The sequence below is a fragment of the Mustela putorius genome, unplaced genomic scaffold (assembly GCF_011764305.1).
Source record: "Mustela putorius furo isolate JIRA1106 unplaced genomic scaffold, ASM1176430v1.1 tig00000228_pilon_pilon_pilon, whole genome shotgun sequence".
NCBI classification, from domain to species: domain Eukaryota; kingdom Metazoa; phylum Chordata; class Mammalia; order Carnivora; family Mustelidae; genus Mustela; species Mustela putorius.
In genome coordinates this window covers 22404615-22429115 of record NW_025421322.1, presented here as the reverse complement: position 1 = coordinate 22429115, position 24501 = coordinate 22404615, and the positions used below count along the sequence as shown (strand labels likewise).

The 24501-nt window shown below is 37.1% G+C and overlaps 1 protein-coding gene across 1 annotated transcript in view; it reads left to right on the top strand.

Annotated features, from left to right (window-relative positions):
* Nucleotides 1-23289, top strand: part of MRPL13 (mitochondrial ribosomal protein L13) — a 45031-nt gene extending 21742 nt beyond the window's left edge. The window contains exons 5-7 of the mRNA XM_004743497.3: nucleotides 4836-4922; nucleotides 10780-10901; nucleotides 23000-23289. Of these exons, the coding sequence (XP_004743554.1) occupies nucleotides 4836-4922; nucleotides 10780-10901; nucleotides 23000-23021 (231 nt within the window). The 3' untranslated portion in view covers nucleotides 23022-23289. The remainder of the gene's footprint in view (nucleotides 1-4835; nucleotides 4923-10779; nucleotides 10902-22999) is intronic.
* The last annotated feature ends 1212 nt before the right edge of the window (nucleotides 23290-24501 follow it).

Genomic DNA, 24501 nt, shown 5'->3' with positions numbered 1-24501 from the left:
CTGATATTTGTGGTCTTTGTGGGTCTGTAATACATTGTTTCTGCTCAGGATACTTGATAAGCTCATGTACCTTAAAAGTTCATCCCTGAGAATTCTTTAGGATCTATATCTCCAGAGTAGATTTTGTCATAAATTTACTTGGCAGGGGCTTAGTTAGTTAAGTGCCCAACTCTTTGCTTCTATTCCGTGTCATGATCCCGGGGTTGTGAGGTTGAGCCACAGGTTGGGCTTTGCTTCAACCGGAGTGTGCTTGAGAGTCTCCCTCTCACTCTGCCGCTTCCCCTAACCCTTGCACATGTGCACACACTCTCTTTCTCTAAACTAAATAAATGAATCTTTAATAAAAAAAAAATATTGTCTTAGCTCCTGACAGGTACATGGGGTTTTAATATTTATTAACCTCGTTTTATTCTGTCTTTCTCACTTTCTGAATTCCTTAGAACTTAACACCAACCTAAGGCCTCTTTAAGCTATACTTTATAGACTTCTGGGTTTTGATCCCCATTTTTATTTTTAAAGATTTTTTTTTTTTTTTTTGTCAGAGAGAGAGCGAGCGAGAGCCAGCACAGGCAGACAGAGTGGAAGGCAGAGTCAGAGGGAGAAGCAGGCTCCCTGCGGAGCAAGGACCCCGATGTGGGACTCGATCCCAGGACGCTGGGATCATGACCTGAGCCGAAGGCAGCTGCTTAACCAACTGAGCCACCCAGGCGTCCCGTTGATCCCCATTTTTAAAAAAAGGTGAATTTGGGGCCTTGAGGCCTTGTGCAATCAGGCTCATAGTTCTAATGTTTCCTATCAGTAAAGATTTGATTTTTTAATTTCTCTACTCTGTACCGTGGGTATTGACTTCTGTTGAAAATCTAGGTTTATGAGGAAGTCTTTGATCCTACTTCCTGACCAAAAAAGGGGTAGTCCTTTGAAATGCAAGCCCTGCACTAAGCTGATGCCTCTGGGCAAATGCCAGCCTTAGGACTCTTTTGTACTACTTTCTCCTACTTCTGGCCTCTAGTTGCTTCCATGGTTTAGAAAAGATTTTTTAAAACAGTATTATTAATTTCATTAATATTTATTTGTCATTTGAGTTATGTACTAGAAGTTTCTAATCTAAATATTAGCTGTTGATATTACTAAAAACAAAGTCTCCCATTGCCATTTCACAATTTTATTTTTCCTTCCTTAATTCTTCATAACTCAGTCTTTGAACTGTACTCATAGAATAAATAACAGTTTTCCCCATTAGGAACTATTTTAGCTTTATACCTAAATATATTCATAAATGAAAAAGTGTTATGCTGTGAAGACATTATTTTTTATTTCCCTACGATGGTGAATAAAAATAGCTATCTACTGTCAGGATACAGTCATTTGTTTGGTGTAATACTGCCTAAAACTTTCTTGAAGATGAGGGAGAAGGACGTATTTTGTTATAGTAAGTCCTGAAGTAACATTTGGAAGTTCCATGCTTTACTGTTTATTTTTATTTCTTATCATTTATAGGTGTTTTACAAAAATATGCTCAGAAGTTGCTCAAGAAATATTTGATGTTCTGTTTCAAAACATGTTTTTAGACTATTACAGGAAATAAAATATCCTGTTATTATGGATTGCATCTAATGGTATTAAAAAGTTATAAGGGCTTCTGTACCATATGTGCTACATGTGGTGCCATATGTACCATGCTTATATACCGTAAGTGCCACAACATATTGTAGTTTTAATATTTAATAAATATTTTTAAAATTTAAATTTCTGTGTTATTTAGGCATACTCACTATACACTAGGCGGCAGTATAGTTCCAACTTTTTTATAAGGATTTGGCAATAGATAACATTTATAGAAATTGTTTCAAGTTATGTTTTATAAACAAAGATTAAAATGTATTACAAAATGTTTATGAAGGCCTTGAAAATAGTTTAAAGTTAAATCCGTTTGAATTATTACCTCACTTAAACAATGTTAATTTTTTTTTTTTTGTATCTTAACTTTGACTTTGTATTTTGAAAAAGAATGGCTTGTTAAGGAAGAGGTCAGTTATTTTACTTCCAAATCAAATATTTAAGTGTTTGTCTGGAGCAGTAGGTCTTCTGCCAGCAGACATAATTTGCTAATCAGTACTTGGTGTATGGGCTTGTAAGAGAATTTGTTTCATAATGCGTGCTTCTCATTTCAGTACGGTCCTAGAATATTGTTTGTAAAATACATTAATTAATACATTTAAATAGTTATTAGTAGGTTATTAAATATTTCAAAGTATTTTTATAAATATACAGGTCCTTATTTGTAAACTAAAATAAATATGTTGATTCAGCATTTCCTTATCCCTCTATCATATATTTTAGTTTCATTAATAGTTTCTTTGTGCTTACATTTTTTTCTTTTTTTTTAAGTTTTTATTTATTTAAATAATCTCTACACCCAATGTAGGGCTTCAGTTGACAACCCCAAGATCGAGTTACATGTACTTCTGACTTAGCCAACCAGATGCTCCACATCTTTGTCCTTATATTTTTTCCTAACATGGTTCCTTTCTTATCTTCCCCCCACCCCCATAGTTAATGAAGTTATTTTGTGTGAAACAAATGGTACATGCCCTGGTCTACAGATGTGGACGTTCTTTAATATTTATTAACCTCGTTTTATTCTGTCTTTCTCACTTTCTGAATTCCTTAGAACTTAACACTTAAGCCTATACAGCTATAATTACTTGATTGCATGCACATGTTGTATTCTATTATTTGGAGTGAATATTGTTTGTATGTCTTCCTTTTTTCTCTCTCCCTGTTGACTTAAAACCTTTCTACACTTTCTAGCTTTCTCTAATTTGACTGTTACATTTGCATTTTTTAATAGGGCAAGTTTAAAAAAAACAACTTATTAATTCGAGTGACTACAACTACAGTTTTTTAAGAACATGAACCCTAAATGCCACATAACCCTGCCATAACAATAAAATTGCTGTTGGGATATTCTGAGGACATAATGACTAGTTTAGCCAGAGAAGATGCTCAGTAGACTTAACACTGTCAGTTTCTGCTTAAGATTTTTAAAAATTAAAATTTTAAAGATGAAAAGCTAGACCACTGCTGTCCAATGGAAATTTCTGTCATGATGTTCTATGTTCACTGTCAAACATGAAAGCTACTAGACACATGTGGCAGTTGGCCACTTGAAATGTGGCTTGTGTGACTAACTGAATTTTTTTTTTTAAAGATTTTATTTATTTATTTGACAGAGAGAGATCACAAGTAGGCAGAGAGAGAGGAGGAAACAGGCTCCCTGCTGAGCAGAGAGCCCGATGCTGGACTCGATCCCAGGACCCTGAGATCATGACCCGAGCTGAAGGCAGTGTCCTAACCCACGAGCCACCCAGGCGCCCCGAATTTTTCATTGCTTTTAATTTTAACAATAGAAATCTCTATTAAGATCTCCAGTGCATAAAGTATTAACAGCACTAAACTGGGAAATATATATGGGATTGCATTTGCTTTTGTATGTAGTTGAAGATTTAAAATTAAAGAAATAAGAAATCTTCTTACAGTGCAACACTGTTCTAACAGTATAGTTTTAATGGGGTTAATGTATGTCAAGTTACATTCTTGGATTATGTGTACAGATGGTAAAAATTGATGCAGCGCTCCAATGTCCCTATCAGTGGCTTACTGAAGACCTCGCAGTGTATTTGTATATACTGTATACCAGCAGGCCCCCAGGAGATTATGGGACATAGCGTGACTCTGTGTGACCTTCTCTTGACAACGTTTATATCAAATCACATTCAGACCAACAAAGACAATAATCTTAAAAAGAGAAAAGTAAATTGCGTAAGATTAGTTTGCCATCTTGGGAATGGGTATGGTAGAGAGAAAGGGACTTTTTGTCTTCTTGAGAAGTTAGAGAGACAAACACATGATGGCCGTGATTGCATGTACTGTGTCTATTCTGGGAGTAAGACCACCGCCTGGTTTGAATTCCAGCACTGCCAGTTGTTAGGTGAAATTGGGAGGCTCTTTGACCTCACTGAATCTGTTTTCTTGTGTGTGCAATGAGACTCAGCGTCACAAACAAGACAATAAATGGGGTGCAGCTGGCCACTGTGTACACAGTAAGTTTTCAGTGAATGTTAACTGTTACCATTGTTGTAGATTTGCAGCTTAGGGAGTCCGTTTCAGAACTGTCTGGCCATGCTTACTTTATGAATGTGAAACCTCCTGACCTGCCTGGAGGAAACAGGACTTAAGGCCTCCCTGGGTTCTGCTCTCTTCAGTATCTGACAGATTGGAGCCATAGGTTCTCGTACAAGCCTAGAGAATTGCTTCTTCTAGCAAACATCACATATATAGATTATTTTTAACATCTTCCTATTGTCCTTATCCTTTAAACATAAATTAAACCAGATAGAGCCTAAAGAAAATAGGAATGCACAAAACAATGACAGTTCCTTTGTTGCTGCCACATATCTACTTAGGTCCTAATTTCTTTCATTTCTTTTGAGTCTTTTTTTTTTTTTTTTTTAAGATTTTATTTATTTATTTATTTATTTGTCAGAGAGAAAGCAAGCGAGAGCGAGCATAGGCAGACAGAGTGGAAGGCAGAGTCAGAGGAAGAAGCAGGCTCCCTGCGGAGCAAGGAGCCCAATGTGGGACTCGATCCCAGGACGCTGGGATCATGACCTGAGCCGAAGGCAGCTGCTTAACCAACTGAGCCACCCAGGCGTCCCATCATTTCTTTTGAGTCTTAACCCACTTTGTTTTTGTCACGATCTCTAAATGTGGTTGCCTTCTTATATCCCAAGTCAAATTTTTCTTATTGAGTCTTGCATATATCTGTTTTTCAGATCGTGAAACTAGCTATTTATGGCATGCTGCCAAAAAACCTTCACAGAAGAACTCTGATGCAGAGATTGCATCTTTTCCCAGATGAGGTGAGTCAGTGGTCATTGGTAACGATGCTGCTGCAGGAACATGGCCAGAGCCTGTTAAATTGAGGGTACTCATTGCTAATTTTATCAGCTATTAAAAGCATGAATTTCATTTACATTTTTTATAACTAGTAGCAAATCTTGTGTGATCATGGATTAATAACTTAGTTTTGGTTGCTAATTATTTTCCTTGATTTAATTTTAGAATACTTGTTCCTAACTCAAAATTTATTCAGCTAAAAACGTACTTGGAAAAAAAATAGTTCTATTTATTACTATTAAACTATTTTATGTCCTTATGCTTTCTCTTTAGTATAATGTAATGAAACAGTAGAAGTTCTATAATAAAATAATTGTCCAGACTCTGGAATCAGACTGTCTGGAGTAGAATTCATACTCCACCATTTATTGACTTTATGGCCATGGGTGGTTACTTACTATCCCTGTTTTCTCATCTGTAAAATGGAAATAAGGGTACTGACTGGATTACGAGATTGTGGTAAGGGTTAAATGAGATAACATTTGTGGAATGCTTAGAACAGGCCTGACACAGGAAGTACCCGTTGCTATCATTACCACGGTTGTGATTGTTGTCCTTATAGTTCCTGCTAGAGGAATAACATGGAAACTAATTCCAGGATACCAAGTTGTATCAACTATTTAAGCCACTGAGTGCTCTATTTAGTTAGCTTACTGCATGAGTAAATTATTCATGCTTTTATCAAAATGGTTAATATATTACCTTTGCTGTGCATGAATGAGTAGAATTTTCCAGTATTCACTTTACCTTGTAGATGACAAGTATGGGAGCTATGTCATCATCTAAGAATAACTGTCTTTCATGAAATCACAATTATTAAAACTTGTTTCTGATTGTACTGTCCCATGTTTTAGAGTCCGTAATTTCTGAAAGACACACACACACAAAATGTGTATATATAAATAGATAATCTTAGTAGTAAGGTAGTCAGGTTTGAATGTAGATGTTTTAAGTATTCATGGTAGTTCAGTTGAACATCAAATTACTTAAATAATTTCAGATGATAAAATTAATGGGCCTTTCCCCCAAAACAGACTGTCAAACATTCAGAAGCTTTATAGCACATTTTGTTGTCCAGGCCATAGGGAAGTAGACACTCATAGATTGCTGGTAGAAGTCCAAAACAGTGCAACCCATAAGGAATCTGAGAATGAGGTAACATTGCATATAATACCAGACATACATAAGGAGAGCCACACTTGATCCAGCAATCTGTTTACTCTGAAGATACACAAGATTAATGTTTCTACATTATTTATAGTAATAAAATAATAGAAATGAGTTTATTCATAGGTAATTGTATAAACAATATTATATCCATTCAGTTGAGTACTATGTAATTATAAAAAAAGAATGACATATATTCTTGTGAATTGATGTATTCCAAGATACATTAGTAAGTGAAAAAAAAGCAAGGTGAGAAAATGCAGATAGCATACTACCTTCTGTATGTGTTATACATATATATGTTTACACATATACACTATATCTGCTGCTTTTTGCATAAAGAAACTCAGGAAGAAAAAATGAGAAAATGAAATTGGCTACTTACTGAAGCATGGGGACAAAGAGATGGAATGAACTAGAGAAGAGAGAATTAAGATGTTTTGGAGAATGCCTTATAGATTATTTATTTTTTACTATAACTTTCTTTTCATGGTAAGATTTTTATTCAAGGGGCACCTGGGTGACTTAGTTGAGCATCTGACTCTTGATTTCAGCTCAGGTCATGATATTAAAATTATTTTTAACACTTACTAATTTCCCTTTCCTTTCTAGAGAAGGAAAAGCTTCTCCTTAGAGAATATCATCTAAAAATGTTGTGAGATTGAGCCCCACCTGCGGTTGCATTCTCAGCTTGGAATCTGCTTGGGATTCTCTTCCTTTCCTTCTGCCCTCCCCCTGCTCACGCATGCTCTTGTGCTCTCTTTCTCGTTCTCTCTCTCTAAAAATAAATTCACAAAATCTTTTTTTAAATAAATAAATAAATATTATATGACAGGACTAGTAGAATTAAACACAACTAGTACCCAGATCTTGTTTTCTAAGTGCTAGTCCTTTTTTTCTTTTTTTTTTTTAAGATTTTATTTATTTGACAGAGAGAAATCACAAGTAGGCAGAGAGGCAGGCAGGGGTAGAGCGAGAAAGCAGGCTCCCTGCAGAGCAGAGAGCCCGACGTGGGGCTTGATCCCAGGACCCCGGGACCATGACCCAAGCCGAAGGCTGAGGCCTTAACCCACTGAGCCATCCGGGCGCCCCAAAGTGCTATTCCTTTTTAAAAGGAACCAGGTTCTCATTGGAGGAATGGTTGATTCTAGGTCTGGAGCAGAGAAAGAACAAAGTATGGAGTATACACATGCACTTAATTTATTTCTATATTGTTTATACTGGTAAATAATAAGTAATAGAAAGTAAGGCAGTGCTCAAAAATATCAAGAGAACATGGAAGGCATTTTGAATTGGTGACCACTGACCACATATGGGACAGCGTGAGCCTCAAAATGAATGGTAATAATAATGGATTATGTTGAGTAGAAGGTGAAAATTTGTGAGCCCACGATTATAGTCTAAAAATTATTATTATTGTTTTTTTTTTAAGATTTTATTTGTTTATTTGACAGATATCACAAGTAGGCCAGGAGGGAGGCAGAGAGAGAGGAGGAAGCAGGCTCCCCATGGAACAGAGGAGCCTGATGTGGCGCTCAATCCCAGGACCCTGGGATCATGACCTGAGCCGAAGGCAGAGGCTTTAACCCACTGAACCACCCAGGTGCCCCCCAAAATTATATTTAACACTTAGTAATTTCCCTTTCCTTTCTAGAGAAGGAAAAGCTTCTCCTTAGAGAATATCATCTAAAAAATGTAGAAATAACACTGAATTAGAAAAGCCACCATTTTATCAGCATATTCTGTAGTCACTGGGTGAAAGGTTATTGTAGAACAAGATATTCACACAATTTCAAAACATCGTGTCATAGACACTTTATTTGAAGGGAGAGAAGATACTTTTTTATTTTAAAGATACCTGGTGGACACCAACATAACCAAGAGATCAAACATATCATTAGTATGGGACAGACTGACATCACGTGCTTCCCACTATGAATAAAGTACTGAAGACCCAACATTATATATAGCGTTCTGTCAAAAATGTTTAACCTGACTTTAATGGGGAAACAATCCCTCAAATCCAAAGAAAAGGGCATTCCACCACATAATTGGCCTGGACTCTTCAAAAGTGTTAATTTCAGGGAATGACAAAGAGCAGGGAAAGGCTTTGTGTTAAGAGAGACTAGACTGAAGAACTTTGTATGTATGTGAAACAACATAGTAACAGCATCATAACTGCATGTAGCCTGTGATCCTTGACTGGATCTTAGACTGAAAAAAGATACATAAGACAATATTTTACCAGTTTGGAAAACTTGAATATGTACTTATATATCAGATAGAAAGTATTTCATCACTGTTTTCTGAAGCATGAACTTGTAATGTGGTGACATAGGAGACAAGCCTTATATTTAGGAGATACACACTGAAATACTTAGGGATGAACTATTTACAAATAACTCTCCAGTGGTTCAGCCAAAATGAAAGTTTGTGTGTGTAGGTTTGTATATAGGTGAAAAGGAAAGCAAACATGTCCTATTCTGACAGTTGGTGAATTAGGTGAGTTTAGGTGTCTTCACTAAATTCTCACAATTTTTCTGTAGGTTTGAAATTTCTCTAGAAATTGAAAAAATTAATCACCTTGCTCCCTCTTTATTTCACTCATTCTTCTCCTTATTCCCCCCATTTAGGTTAATCAGTCCCTCCATGCAGCAGGAACGGTGAAATCTCTCACATCTCCATGCGCACATTCAGTTAGCACGTGTGGGTTACTTTCTTGGTGCGCAGATTAAAAGAGACGCTTCCCCTCTTCCTGGTTTAATGTGTAATGCCCAATCAACAACGTTCATTCCTCATTTTGCAGTGTTTTAATCCATTCTTTCAGTAAATTGCTCTACTGGTAGAGAAAATTTGTAAGCTCATTTCAGTCAGAATTCCTTCAGTTCGGCAAACATCTACTAACCCACTATGTTCCACACCCTCTGCTGTGTAAGCAGTTGGCAACTTTTAAAATTGTGAATGATAGAGGGATTTTTTTTTTAATGGCTCCCCAAAGGAGTGTGAAATATTCATAAACTTTTGTAAATATCAAACTGGCAAATAGACTTTTCCAGGAAGTAAAAAATTAGAGCAACTTAATATTTATATGTCCAGACATCCTCTCTGTGTTCCAGTTCTGTGCAGTTAAACTTAAAGATTTGAATACATTAGGGGAGGGAAGTTAAGTATTTTTAAAATGCTTCTCAGTGAAGAAACACATTGTCAGTAGTATGTATTGTATTTTTTATGTACTGGTAGTGACTCACCCTGTACAAACCATAATTTTAAAAAGCCCACCTAACTTTTTAAAAATATTATTAAAATTTTGCCATATTAGATTTTAGAATACATTTATAATGCCTTAGAGCTCTGATTCTTTAAAGTTAATTGTAAAATTATATTTTGACTTGTAAGACATTGAATAGAAAACAGTGACTGTTTTGGTCCCTTGTCCTTGCCCAGATGTTTGATTCCCAATTATGTATGCTCTTTGCAGAGAATTGTAATTTACTATATAATCTTTTTTTCTTAATGTTTAGGAACATACAGTTATGAAAAGAGGGAAATATATCTATTATCCCTGTGGAAATACTCATCGGATGCTTTCCTCTTAACATCCAACCATTATTTCAGTAGAGTTTCCAAAAGTAACTTAACCATCCAGACTCCCAGGACAATTTCCTTTCCCTATTTCTGTATCATGAGCACAATATAAATGTAAATTCTTTTGGTTACTCATGCTCTTCATTTTATCCTTTCCTTTGCTTTAACATCTATTCTTCTTTTGAAATAACTCTCAACTATATGCTTTACTCTTTAGTTGGCTTTTCACTACCCAAATTCAGACTTTTTTGCATTTTACCTTTCCTTTCATTTTTCTGAATATTTGAATATATTAAGCAGGGGAAAGTCCTTGTGGGCAGAGGGAATGCTGTCAGTAAAGGCACCAGGGTTTCCCAGTGGAACAGAACGTGAGAGGCAAGGAGGCTGATGACTCAGACGCCGTGGACGGCTGTGTGGGAAGAGGTGAAGTCACAGGGGTGGCCTAGGAGTGAGGACACTGGTTTGAGAAGTGACATTTTTAAAATTATAGCCCTGTAGAGGCCATTGTCTTTTCATTTCCTTTTATATTCTGAGCACCTAGCATAGTTTCTGGTTCGTAGAAGGAGTTCTGTTAATGTTTGTTGGCTCAATGACTCAAGGATCCAGCAGGTTTTCATTTTCCAAAGTTTTTTCTGGCAACAACATGGAGTCTCAATTGAAAGGTTGTGTCCCTGGAAGCCACAAACCCAGTACATCCACTCAATCAGATGAAAAATCGTAAGAATCAGCCAAGGCAGTGCCTTCTGCGGTTGAAAGGAAGGGAATAAATTAAACAGTTGAGGAAAAAAAAGATAGAATTTAGTGACTCAGTGGTCCTCAGAATTAAAGACGTTTAATTTATCACGAGAAATAGGTTTGTCAAAATTAAAATATAAGGTACAGTATTATAATGAATTACTTGTATCATTAATATACTTTTCAGGGGTTTTCATGGATTTGTAAAGATTATATTGTTTTCCTCATTCTGTAAATATTCTTTTGTTATTTTTTAATATTTATTAAATATTACTAATTTATTACTAAGGGATATATTTTAAGAAAATTAAACGTAAATTTTATTTAACCTAGGACATACCAGAAGATATTCGTAAGAATTTAGTAGAAGAGCTGCCTCAACCACGAAAAGTACCCAGACGTCTAGATGAGTACACACAGGAAGAAATAGAGGCTTTCCCAAGACTGTGGTCTCCGTAAGTCTTTTCTCTTTCCTTTCTTTTTTCTTTTTTTTTTTTTTCTTAAAGATTTTATTTATTTATTTGACAGAGAGAAATCACAAGTAGACGGAGAGGCAGGCAGAGAGAGAGAGAGAGGGAAGCAGGCTCCCTGCCGAGCAGAGAGCCCGATGCGGGACTCGATCCCAGGACCCTGAGATCATGACCTGAGCCGAAGGCAGCGGTTTAAGCCACTGAGCCACCCAGGCGCCCCTATTTTTTCTTTTTTTTAAGCTCAGTTTAGTATCCTGTCTGTTTCCTTAACCAGATGAAAAGATCTTGAAGATGGGAAGAGTGAACTTTTTTTTACTCCCTTGGATACTCTTTCCATCTTCTACCTGTGAATAAATTCTAGATTTTGATATTAGAACCAAAAAGTCTCTAAGTCTTAAAACCTTGCTATGTACATGCAAGGGTGTTCATAAGTGCCTATAAATTGTCAGATATTTTGTTTGGGATGACAATACTTGGATTGATTATGGTCTCTTAGAATCATAAATCATATAATTACCTAAAACAGAGTGATTCTCCATTTTCCAGATTGCTTCACTAAACTTGAGAATATCATCTAATGAAAAGTCATCAATTCTGGATAATTAATAGTCTTGATTCAAATAGAAAAACAAAATAACAGACACTTCTTGGTATCCTCTACACAGTTTCCTCTGTCTGAGTTCCGAGAAGCTGCTTCGTGTTGACTTTTAATCTTCCTTGTCTTCGTTTTGCATTATTTCGCCTAAAACAACATGTCCCTCCCCCATGCTCTGAAATAACTCTCACTCATTCTTTAGACCTTAGTTCAGATCCCACCACCTTTAAGAAGCCTTGTGTAAACATCAAGACTAGACTAAAGAGCCTGGCCATCTTCTGCCACAGCACCTGCTGTGTAACTCTGTCATTATCATGGTCAGCTCGTGAGGGGCAGGGGCTGCGTCTAGTTCATCACTGTGTCCTCAGTGCGTAGAACAGTACTTCATCTGATGGGTCTCGGCATCATTTACAGAATTTATACAAATCAAAAAGGGAACCACATATCCTTGTTGTTGGATCTACAATGGGCATCTTGTCTTCTCCTAAACGCTACCCTCTGTGCTATAAAGTATACTTACTGTACACTTCCTTTTCATTTACTGCATTTATTCTAATGTAATTAAGTACCTGTGTGATTTTTTTTTTTAATGTCTTTTTCTAATTAGATTCTATGAGGGAACTCCAGGTTGTCTTATTTACCTGAGCATAACATCTGGCACATTCAGTAGGCATTCAGCAAATAATTATTGAATAAATAAATGAAGAAAGCAGGTTTTCTAGTATCAACTTTTATAAATGACATTAGGAAAGAACCTCTAGAAGATACGAAGTGACGGTGGTAAAATACTCCAATTTAATACTAGTCCTTTATGCTAGAATCATTGAAATCGATTGGCTTTAAAAACACTTTATTACTTTTGTTTCTGTTCACTGTATCATCTGAATTATCAATTTTCAGTTGACAGTAAATGAGTGATTAACAGACTCTTTATGAAAAATTGAAAAAACCAATTTTATAATATCTGATGATATCCATACCAGCTAGTTATCAGGATATATCCTCATGATAAATACTTTTCTCTGTACATTTTCTATCACTTCTTAGGTTCTGGTTTTCATTGCTTGACAATGACCAGAACTATACATTTTATGACATGACTTGAGTCTAACAACTAAGTTTAGTTAGGGTGATTTTCTCCTTCTTTTGACCTTTATAGATACCTACTTAATAATTTGCCTTCTTTTCAAAACCCAAGAGTCTATTTTAATTCGTTTTATTTAAATTCATTTTTTAATCCAGATTATGTAGTGACTTATTTATTTATTTATATTTATTTATTTTTTAAAGATTTTATCTATTTATTTGACAGAGGTCACAAGTAGGCAGAGAGACGGGGCAGGGGGTGGGAAGCAGGCTCCCCGCTGAGCAGAGAGCCTGATGCGGGGCTCGATCCCTAGACTCTGGGATCATGACCTGAGCCAAAGGCAGAGGCTTAACCCACTGAGCCATCCAGGCGCCCCTATAGTGACTTATTTAGATAAATCAGTAGTTTCTGAAAATAAAAGGTTTTACCGTTTGTTTTCCATGCTATGATCTTTACAGTTCTTCCCGCTTTGGCATCTGAGAGATGAGACTTCTGTACTTGGATAAATTCTGTACTTTTAGAAAAATAATTTTGATTTAACTTGTTGTTACAGATTTACATAGTCATTTATTGCAGATATATTCAATGTGCCTTTTCCTACTTAAACTACATAGAACTTTTATTTACATTTACAACTGAACCTACGTATATGAACATTTTTCTAGGAAGACAAGCCTTTATAACTTCTTTTAAAGAGATGCACAAATAGAAATTAATCTCTAATTTATGAAAAACATTTACTAGCTTAAATTTACCACCCTGGAATCTTTAATTTACTAAGAATTCACATAATATAGACTTTAAACTCAAGCATTCAATTAAAAATTCACTTGCACTTTGGGGAAGTTAAAAGGTATTAAATGGGGGCTCCTGGGTGGCTCAGGCAGTTTGGTGTCTTCCGTTGGCTCAGGCCATGATCTCAGGGACCTGGGATCAACCTCACATCCAGCTCCCTGCTCAGAGGGGAGTCTGCTTCTGCCTCTCTCTTTACCCCTTACCCTGGTTGTGCTATCTTTCTCTCTCTCAAATAAATAATTTTTTTAAAAAAATACATAAAAAGAAAGTATTAAATGTTTGGGGGACTTGGATGGCTCAGTCAATTAACTGTCCAATTGTTGATTTACGCTTAGGTCATGATCTCAGATCATGAGATTTAGTCCCACAACGGGCTCTGCCCTCAGTAGGGCCTCAGCTTGAGCTTTTCTCTCTCCCTTTGCCCCTCCCCTTGCTCTGTGCTCTCTCACTAAATAAATAAATAAATCTTTTTTTTTTTTAAAGTGTTAAATGTTCATTGTAGAAACTATGCATAAGATACAAAATTAAGGGAATAAATAATCTCACTTTAGTTAACTAATTTTGGTGTGTTAGCTTCCACTCTTTCTTTGTGTTTGTGTATCTATGTCTTTTTTTTTCCCCCCCCATTAAAAAGGAAATGTAGGCACAGAAAGAAAAATAACTTGACTAAGATTGCATGATTGTTAAGTGGTGGGTTAGGGATTCAAGCCCAAGGTCATGATCCTGGGTCATGGTCCTAACCACTCTGCCTGAGTACCTCTTGTAGCATCTTGGTTAAGTATACTTAAGTCATATGTAGTTCTCAGATAGTTTGCTTTATAAAGTTACATCCTAAAAAAGTATTTTACGTAGTCTTTGGGTTTTGGTGGTTTACCAGGCTGTATGAAATTCTGGAAGTCCTAAGAATGTCATTCCTGATTTTTTTATAGAAACACCATCATAAATGAATTTATATTCCTAACCAAAGGGGATATGTGGTACCTTTATTTTTTTTTAATCTAGAAATACTAAAGGTGTTATTAATCAGATATGTGACCAAATAGATTATGCATTCGGAGTTGTGTATCATGAATAAAGAGCACTGATGAAACTGCTCATTTCACGAAGTGATTCCTGGCTCATTTAAAACAAATCAGAAGATGACTAAGTGCCTTTATTATATTAATGGAATTAGGAAGGGCTTTTCTGTAATTATTTTTAAGGAGACTTTTAGAGAAACTTAGAGTAACCTGATGAATTCTTTTAGTAACTACTGTGGAGATGTATTTTCCTGCCCTTTCTTTTCATCCCAGATTTCTCTCTGACAGGAATATGCATTAAGGCACCAGGCTTTCCTTTGGGCTTTATTACAATATGATCTTTCCTTACAGGTAGCCATATAACTTCCCCAGATGATAATGTGGTATATACTTACGTATTACAATTTAGATGGTCAGGGCTGTCTAATAGAATTTCCCTCGTGATGAAAAAACTCTGTATCTGAGCTATCAATACAGTAGCTCCTGGCCACACATGTACTCAAGTACTCAACACTTACACTGTGGCTGGTGTGACTGATAAACTGAAGCAAAAAAATAAATAATTAAATAAAATACTTTTCTTTTATGTAATTTTAATTAAGTTTCATTAGCCCCATGTGGCTACTGACCCCTTTAGTGAATGTTGCCATTTTAGTTGTTTACCATTTCATAAAGTTCTAGTATTAAATATTACAGACATTAGAGTAAAAATGAAAATACCTAACACACTATGCAGGGCTATCCATTGAAAATGGGATTTCTCATTACTGGTAGATTTGCTTTCATGAGAAAAATGTTTGTTTGTTTTTTTTCTCCTTTTGGAGAAGGAGGCTACTTAAAATACACTCTCATTCCACCCAAAATAGCTTGGCCAACAATATAATCTTCCTTTGGAATGTAGTCTTTGGAATTTAGTCAAGATAGATCTGATGGTGAAATCTGCAGAGACTTGACTGAAACAGATGTACCTGGATTGTACCTAAGTCAGCAGACACAAAACTAGCTTGCTTTGGTTTTTGTTTCCCTAGTAATAAAATTTTAAATGGGTTTATGGTATAGAAATGTACATTTTTAAATTGGAACTATTATTAGCTTTTCGTCAAATGTAAGTTTATTAGCTTTTCTAGTAGAAACTAAAGCTTTTGAGCAATGATCAAAGAGTGATGATAGTCAAAACTAAGCCTTGAACCCTTTAGGTGATTGACAAAGTTTTTTTTAATCTTAATTGAAAGCTCCATTTTTGGGATTTCATTTAAATCATTTACAAAAGTCTCTGAGGCCTAATTTTCTTTTATGCAGATTTTCTTATGCTAGTTGTGTAGCCATTTTTAAAACAATGTTAAACAAGAAGGAAAGAAACTGATATTTATGAGAAAACAACTTTTTTTAATAACTGAAAGTCATTTTCTTCTATGAGAAGTATTGCCTATAAACCTCACTTCTTAAATTAGTTGATATACTTGGTGTATTAGTATTTTTTATAGCTCGTATGTACATATATAGATTGTGTTAGAATAGGTTATGAAGTTATCCATTGTTTCTTAAAGGTACAAAATAAACGTGTGGTTGCCATGTGCAAGTGATAGTTGGAGGGTGTGCACTTAGAATTTGTTTGTCAAAGAAAAAGCAACAGCACTGTTTTTTCTTCACAATTCATTTCCCTGGGTTGTAGCTTTCAAATGGTCAACTTACTTTAAAGCTGTCAATAATTATTTCCATATTCATTGTAGTTTTGCCAACACATTACAAAACCACAGTAATCATAGAAATTATAATGCTGTCACTGTAATGGAAACTTTTCATTATGTAGGGTAAAAATAAAACTTGGATCATTTTAAGCTTTTTTATTTTCATTTTTACAAAATTCTGTAGGAGAGCTTTTCTTAGGACAAATAAGGTATGTGGAAAATTTCATCTTGAGTTGCTTCACATAGTCCACAGAGTGAGTGGTGAAACAATACCAAAAAGAAATACATTTTTGTGTTCCTCACTCTTTAAGTCTGTAATGCTTTCTTTTAAGCAAAACCCTCACCTTTGTATAGAAACTAAGTATGGAAAGTTCAGCATCACTAAATCTTGAAAAGAGATGTTTATAAGAAAACCACGTCCCCAGGTTTAACGTCCTCTACAGAGTGTGCTGTTGGACGTGTGCCTACAAAGAAGAGGGTGGCAGGGCTGGAGGTGGAGAGATAGGAAGACAGTCGTGATTGGCCCTGAATTGTCTCTGCTGAAAGCAGGATTCGGTTTAGCGTGTTTCCTGGGTGATGCCTCCAGCACTATGGAAGGAGCACAGGTGCGGGGGACATTAGCCTTGGAAAAGGACTGTGGTGAGCATCGTGTATAATTTAGTCTGTAGCTCTAGAAGAGAGCAGTGATTTAAATTTATACGTGCCCTCCCATAGGAAACGTATGAATTCGAAAAATCTCCACAGATTTTAAGTTGTATTTAAATTAATACCCAGAAAACAATATTTTTACCTATGCCTCTTTTATAAAAGTGCTTCACATCAGAGGCTATATTTAAAGACCATAAAGAAGGATTTTTACCTTTTCAAAACCCATAAGGAATTGGGATCTGGACATCTTCAAGATTTTCCATAATTTTATGCTAGTCTGGTCATATGGCATTTTCCTACAAGATTTAACTTAATTTGCTGCTCTTCACAGACAGAAGTTATTAGCCGGACTTGAGGAGCAGGGTTACATTCCAATTTTCCCATTATTTCAACCAGCTCAGCACTGGCAAAAACTGTATACCTCAGTATTTCCAGTGCTGAATTTTGCTCAAATTAGACATTCTAAACTTTACTGTTCTTTTGGATATGAACAGATTAGGACTAAAAAGAATCTCTACTTGAGCAACCAAACCGTTTTTCCAAGCCAATAGAGCTTATGACTTAAAAATGATAATTGAATGTAACAGCAATTCCTCTTTATTTTAGCTGAAAAAAGCAGTAAGTAGATTAAAAAAATTTAACAGTCCTATTAATTTTGGGTTTTGATTGTTTGTTTCTTAAAGCACAGTTGGGCTTTTTTCTAATCAGGACGTGGTGCATGGTACAGTGCCTGGAGAAATGAGGATTAAGGCGCCATTATTCTGCCTCACAATTTCCCGTACGGCTGACATCTTCAGTTCAAAGAATTTTAGTTCAAGGAATATGCGATGTCACCAGATTTCCTCTCATTGTTTACTCTAAATAGTTTCACCAGTACAATGGAAATGACTTAAAACTCAATCAAACTGACCTTTTATTGTTCTTAAGATTACTCTACTGTCTAAATATTCTTGTTTAAATATTTTGTTGGAATAAGCATTATATTGACGAATATTATTTATGAGTGAAAAGACATAAGACCCAAGGGAGAATAAGATATTTTTGAGATTTATTACACTTAAGTTACACAAAATTTCATGGATTCACAACTGGAATTCAAATTTTTTTTCTTCTGAAAAATAAATTATCTTAATGGGACAAATAATATTAAGTATCTAACTGAAACATCACATAAACTATGTGTTTTATAGCTTTATATTTCATTTTGTTCACAAACCTAATGGATTTCTCTCATCATTTTACAATGAAAACTGAAGTCTCCCTAAAGATTTTTCCTGAAGTCAGAAGATAAATTCTCTTACGGGAATGTCCCCATTTTCAGGATAATTAAAATGTGTTGGCCTCTGTCATTTTTTTGTCAAGAATTTGAATCTCTGAATTCCTGAGAGGTACTTGTTTCATTTTAATGAGTGGCTGTATTTTACCTGTTTCATTTAGTGAGTGGCTGACAACATTTTGAATAGAGATGTCAATGGTAAAGGATTTTCTATAGAAAAGAGAGAATTTTGTGAGAGGTGGTATGATTTTAACATTCAAGTTTCTGAGCAATCACAAGTACCATAGAATACTTGCTCGGACACCCCATATTTAAGTTCTGTTTCCTCATTCAAAAAAGTGATTTTATTTTTCAAGCTATAGTGTTTGAAGGCAGTTTTCTGCTAGTGGCAAGAATTAAGTACAAAATGAATTACTGCTGGAGAACATTTAGTAGCTATCTAATTTTAGCACAGTTTAGAAAATGAATTAAGGAAAGGGCTAATTCTCTGAAGACTGATTAATCTCCCAAATTACCCTAAATGTATATATGCAAGCTTGACACTTTTAGCTTTCATCTCAGAAGTCAAAGTGTACATATGTGTGTGTGTAACTGTGTGTGACTGTATGTGCATCTCCCTCTATGAGAAGCTGCATGATCTAAAGACAGGACTTTGTCTTGCTCGATGTTGTGTTCCCAGTGCCCACAGCTAGGCGTGACACTCCGTAATCTTTGTTGAATGAATAAAGGAGTGGAATCTGATCTTCCTGAAAGAGGAATTGACTTAATTAAGTATGGTAAATTCTTATTTTGGGCTTTGCTTCCTTCTTAAAGCTAGCTTAACAGTTACAGCTAAAATAGACATTTTCCTTAAAATCTGTGCTTTAGTGTAATTCTGATATATTTAATTTTGGATACTTTGTATTACATATATAAAGAAAAGGTTATGGTAATTTTGTTAAAATATAACATTTCTGTCAAGAGAAACATTTCTATAAAAATCAATAGAGATTACCTTTCTATAACAGCATTTGAAATGTCCCTTCAAAGATTTCCTGAGATTATTTTAGAATACTGTTATTTACAAAAACATTAACCTTACATAGGACTATCTTTTATTTTAAAACTTCATGATTTTTTATTTGCACTGAAACAGCGACAAATAATTAAGGCAAAGAAATACAGAATATAAATTTGCTCATCATCCTTCTAGCAAAGGATTAAGCCATTTAACTTCATTAAAGTTTCAAACAACATTTAAGCATCCGTACTATGAAAAGCAATATACTAGATGCTAGGTGTCTTCCTTTTAATAATTATTTAATCTAGTAACTACATTGACTACAATTTAATCTTTGTTTGATGATAGATACCAAAAGGATATCCAGCCTCAGTACCTGTTACCATAATTTAAAATTACTTAACTATTGCATCAGAAAAGCATAAAACTGTCTATTAATAAAGTCCTCTCCTGGGTAAAGAACTACAAAGGATACTGTATAGCAGATGAAATCAGCTCTAGCTAAGGAAGAAGTGTGTTACCTTCTCTTAGGCACAGCATGGTTTTTTTTATAAATTTATTTATTTGCTCCTTCAGCATCTTCAAATAGTCATCCCCTGTCTTATGAGTAGCTCTGTGTGCGTGGCCTACGTTCACCTTATAGACTTGCTAAGTCACACTGTGGTCCATGGACCAGCATTGCAGTACGTGGGAGCTTGTTGGAAATGTAGAATCGTGAGCCCCTCTACAGATTAACTGAGCATTTTTACAAGAGCCCAGGGGATGTGTGTGCCCACTGAAGTTGGAGGGGCACTCAGGTAAACAGACCTCCCCTCCCTTTCTTATCTTGGATTTCTTTTAGTGGAAGAAGGTACGCGGTATAAATGCATTGTATGCGTGCCTGGCCTTGCGTGTATGCATGTGTGTGTGCGCGCGTGCATGCGGAAAAATAAAACCGTATTTAGTGTAAAAACCTCACTTTCCCCACAACGGTACCTCCTGAACACCATGTAATATCATTAATTGCCTCCAGTAGGAGTTGATATTTCTGGCTATGCCAACATCTGAAGTACCCTTGGCCATGATACGGTCTTCCCTTCCTGGAAGCAGATCAGCCATCCATAAAAGATCCTGACTAGTTTCCATTAAAAAAAGGAAAGGATGAGTTTGTAAAACAAAGCGGCATTGTCAAGGCAGTGACTGTACTGTAATGACAGGTATCTTACAGGTGTCTGCTTTTTGGTGGGCCCAGTGCTAATTGCTGGAAGCTTAAGCTCAGTTACATGGGGACCTGCCTTCAAACGAACCAGCAGCCCACCAGAAGTCAGAATGAAATGGTACATGCAAGTCCTCGCAGTCAGAAGGTCTGCACTAGATCCTTTCATCCACTTCCTAGCTGTGTGTCAGGCTAGTTATCCAGCTTCTCTGGCCTCAGTATTATGAACTATAAAATGGGATTGATAAAAGTATTGATAAAAATATCTTTTTCACAACAGAATAAAATGAGATAATGTATGTGAAGTGGTTAGTACACTTCATGGCTTATTAACCTTCAGCACATCTTACGTAAGTAACATTTATTTACATAAATAAAGGCAAGTATAATTTGAGAAACACTGTAACAGAAGTATGCATGATATCCTCTGGCAATTTTACAAAGAGGAGCCCGAAGTCAGAAAGGGAGGCCGTGGAGGGCTACCCAGCTGATGTGATTTTTGAGGTGGATTTTGAAGGATTAGTCAAGTCTACCAGGCAGAAAAACGCTCAAGTCCCCATGTCGAGAGGTGTGAAAGTTTTAATCTGGGCGGTAGCAAGTCGTGTAATGGGAACAGAATGTAAAGGAAAGGGATGTAGCAGGAATAACTCAGAAATGTTAGCTGAGGCCGTGCATGGAGGGTTAGATGCTGGTTTCCAGGGTTTGACTCGTGACAAAGCAGCGGAGGACTCCTGAAGATCTTTTAGGCAGAGCCACTTGATATGCAGAAGTGGGCCGAAAGCGAGGGAATCTGTGGTAGAGACTCTGACATGTCATTCTCCTAAACCCCACCTCCTAACTGCTGGTGCTTGTCCTGTCCAAATCTTACCCTATTCAAAACCAAGGTCCTTCCCTTCTGGTCTGTCCCTCTGCCTGTATTCCCGATCCTGAAAAAATCAGCACCGTTGCCATTCACAGAGGTCTTCAAGCTGAAGGGAAGAATCCAGATCCATCCCTGAATCCTCATTTTCTAGCCGTTTCTTCCCCTCCCTCCCCCTGGCCCCTTCGCTCTCCCCGTCCTTCCCCACCCTCCCCACCGACGGAGGGGGAGGGTACTTTATGCCTCTTCAGTCCTGAGCCAGCCCTTTCTTCCCGCTCAGCGCCGCGACAGCCCCAGCACAGCCCCAGCACAGCCCCAGCACAGCCTCAGCACAGCCTCAGCACAGCCCCAGCACAGCCCTCTTCTTGATCCTCCTCACTTGCCACCAGAAAATCTTCTGGAAACAGCCTGCGGCCTTGTTAGGCCCTGCAGCTTTCAGGTCACTGCCTACTACAGACTCTTTCTATCACCGATGACACCCTTCACACACATTTCCAGTTTTATTTGTAAATCCCACTAAAAGGTGTTTTTGTCATCTCATTGTTACTTAGTAAGTTAACCTTTGGTGTGGAAACAACTAGACTGTGACTAAGCACGTGGAGGGTTCTTGAGTGGAGTCACGGCGACTTCTTGTCGGGACCTCAGCTTCGAAGATTCCTTTCTGGTGGCCTCATCGCCACCCGCTCGTCATAATCACATGAACCAGCTCGACAGCAGAAGTGGTTTCTTGAAATGTGCTGGCGTCTTTGACTGGGAGCTGCTCCCACCGAACTGAGCGACAAGCCAAAGATGAGAAGGATGCGTTTCGGAGCCACATTCGCCCTCGGACCACACTGTCGTTTCCCAGACTTCAGATGCAGTTTTTACATTTGGAAAGAGACTTCAGAAACAAACGGTGACAAAATTCTGCAGTTTCTCCTGTAGTCGTTACAGAATGGCTGCTACGGTGAAGCGTATTTGGCTGGTTTCCCAGATCAGAGCCTTGTTCCTCAGAGTTCAATACTAACTTGAAATTGTAATGTCGTTTATTTACTCAGCCACTAGACTGTTGGTCTTCATAGCTGAGCTGTCTGGTATCTTGTGCATATTCTGTTGAAGAAAACATGCTGTGAGTGGAGAAAGGGACTAGATAAGCTATTTCAGGGCAAACAGTTTATCTACTTTTTAAAGGAATTCAAACTATCATATTTTTACAGCTGTTTCAAAAACATCTAGTTTACTGATTACAAACTTCCTTCTGAAAGTCCCATGTGAGCTCAACACCTACAAACACACCTATGGAAAAGATAAAAGGACACTTTAACATTTTTCACATCTTGTAATTTCCCGTTTTTAAATCATAACAACGGAGAAAATGAAAAAGTGTTTTTTGTTGTAATTTACTGCTGGAAGTAACTTTGGAGTATGGTTAATCCTATAAATGCATGAATGAGGAAAAGACCAGTTATGTGTATGTAATTAAAATATCAGAGGCCTTGTGTTTATACATTTGTGTATGTATCATAACGAAAACTAAATTTTGCCTGATAAAATAATATAAATAGGGATATTACTCATTCAGAAATTGCCTTGATTGGGTAAATCCATATGCTGATACGGATTTTTAATGATCATAGCAGTCCTTTCCATCAAAAGGTCTTTAAAAAAGTATGTATTTAAAAAAGGAACAGAAATTGAATTCAAGTTTTTAAATACTGCCTTCATGCACAGGCACAAGGCAGCTTATATTTATACTCTCAAAAGAGCTTGGGAATTGTTGCTTCATGATGATTTGACTCTAGTGGTTTTCACCAAAAATCTACTATTTGTAGAGAATTTCTCAATGAACAGTTTACTTTCATTTTAAATTGAAAACTAATCTTCTTCATCAGGCAGGAGAAAATGATTTCACAAAGAAAGACTTGTTGATTTTGTCTTTCAGACCTGAAGATTATCGACTCTAGAAGAGTGACGATGGCAGGAAAGAGCCATGCGGTGATGGCAGCTTCTTCCTGAGGAGTCTCTCCGGAGCTCCAGGCAGAGGGAGACAGCCGCTGCGTTTTGACAAGGAACTTGACATGGGAGCTGAAAGCTTATGGAGAAGGCTCTGGAGGTGATACTCCTTAATAGGAAATTGCAACAAAATACATTATTTTATAGAATTATTTTATTATATAGTCCAATTTGAATTGCTGTAAGGGATGCTAAGAATAAAACTGCTTACTTGTGTAACTGTTCAGTTTTTCATTTAACAAAAACACACGTCCTGGGTAGCAGTGCAGGTAGAGTTGCCGACAAGTGCCCGTCCGTGCGGATTCGCTCAAGTTCCGCCATCGCTGTTCTGCCCCGCACCCGGGGGACGCAGCCCCACCTCTGCTCTTCCTTTCAGCGATGACTGTGTCTAACCTCCCACGGTACATTCATCCAGCTCAGAAGCGTAAGGTTTGCGCTGAGGTATTTACAAAGTGCAGTCATCTTTTTTCCATATAGCTTCTTGGTCTCCAGGACGCCAAATAAACTATGGCCTGTCTGCTCCCTGGAAATCTCACTGCCCTGTCTGTGGTGCCTGCAGACTCCTGCACGATGCCCCCGTATCTTCTCCTCTTGGCTCCGGCTCACTTTTGTGCTGGACACTTCGATTGGGCTGCTGAGATAAATAGCCCTCACAGACTCTCTTCTTTAGGAATTAAGATGCCAAACCATTGTATTTGGTCATTTTTGTGGGAGTTTGTTTTTGTTTTTGTTTTTTCTTCCCTTATCGTAGCCAATCAAAGAGTGAGTTTCACACCACTTTTCCCATTCATTCAGCAAACACATATTTGCAAGGCACAGTGCTAGGTGTTGGGAAAACAGAAATCATGTGTTTCTTCCCCCAGCACCTCATGCCCCACCAAAGAGCATACAGTCTCCTGCAGAGTGGAAAAGGAGCTTTAGAGCGACTTGTCAATAAGTGCACTTGGGCGTCAGAGACGCAGAGGTAAACACGTACAAGCTGAGATGTAAGTATGTGTAGGGGAAAATTCAGTAACTTTTAGAAGAGGAAGTATTGCTAGTAAGCACCTGCAGACGTCCAAACACAGCAGCTTTATGTAAATTCATGTAATCCATACGGCAACCCTATAATGTACACAACGCAGTCCTCCCCGTTTAAAACCAGAGATGCCGAAGTAGCGACAAGTTATGCGACTTGGCCTAGGTCACAAACGTGAACTGCTCAGTGGTCATCAGGATTTGAGCCCAGGCAGTCTGGTTCACGAGCCCATGGACTTAGCCGCTGCCAGCTGAGATCATGAGTGTTTGTTTTGGTCTCACAAAGTCTGTGGTAAAGCCTAACCTGGTACAGGTCGACAGCTCCCATTTGCAGGGAAGTGGCAGTTCTATTTTAAACTTTTGGACCAAAAAAGAAGCCTCCTCCCTTCGTGATGGGGTAAGGGTAGGTGTGAG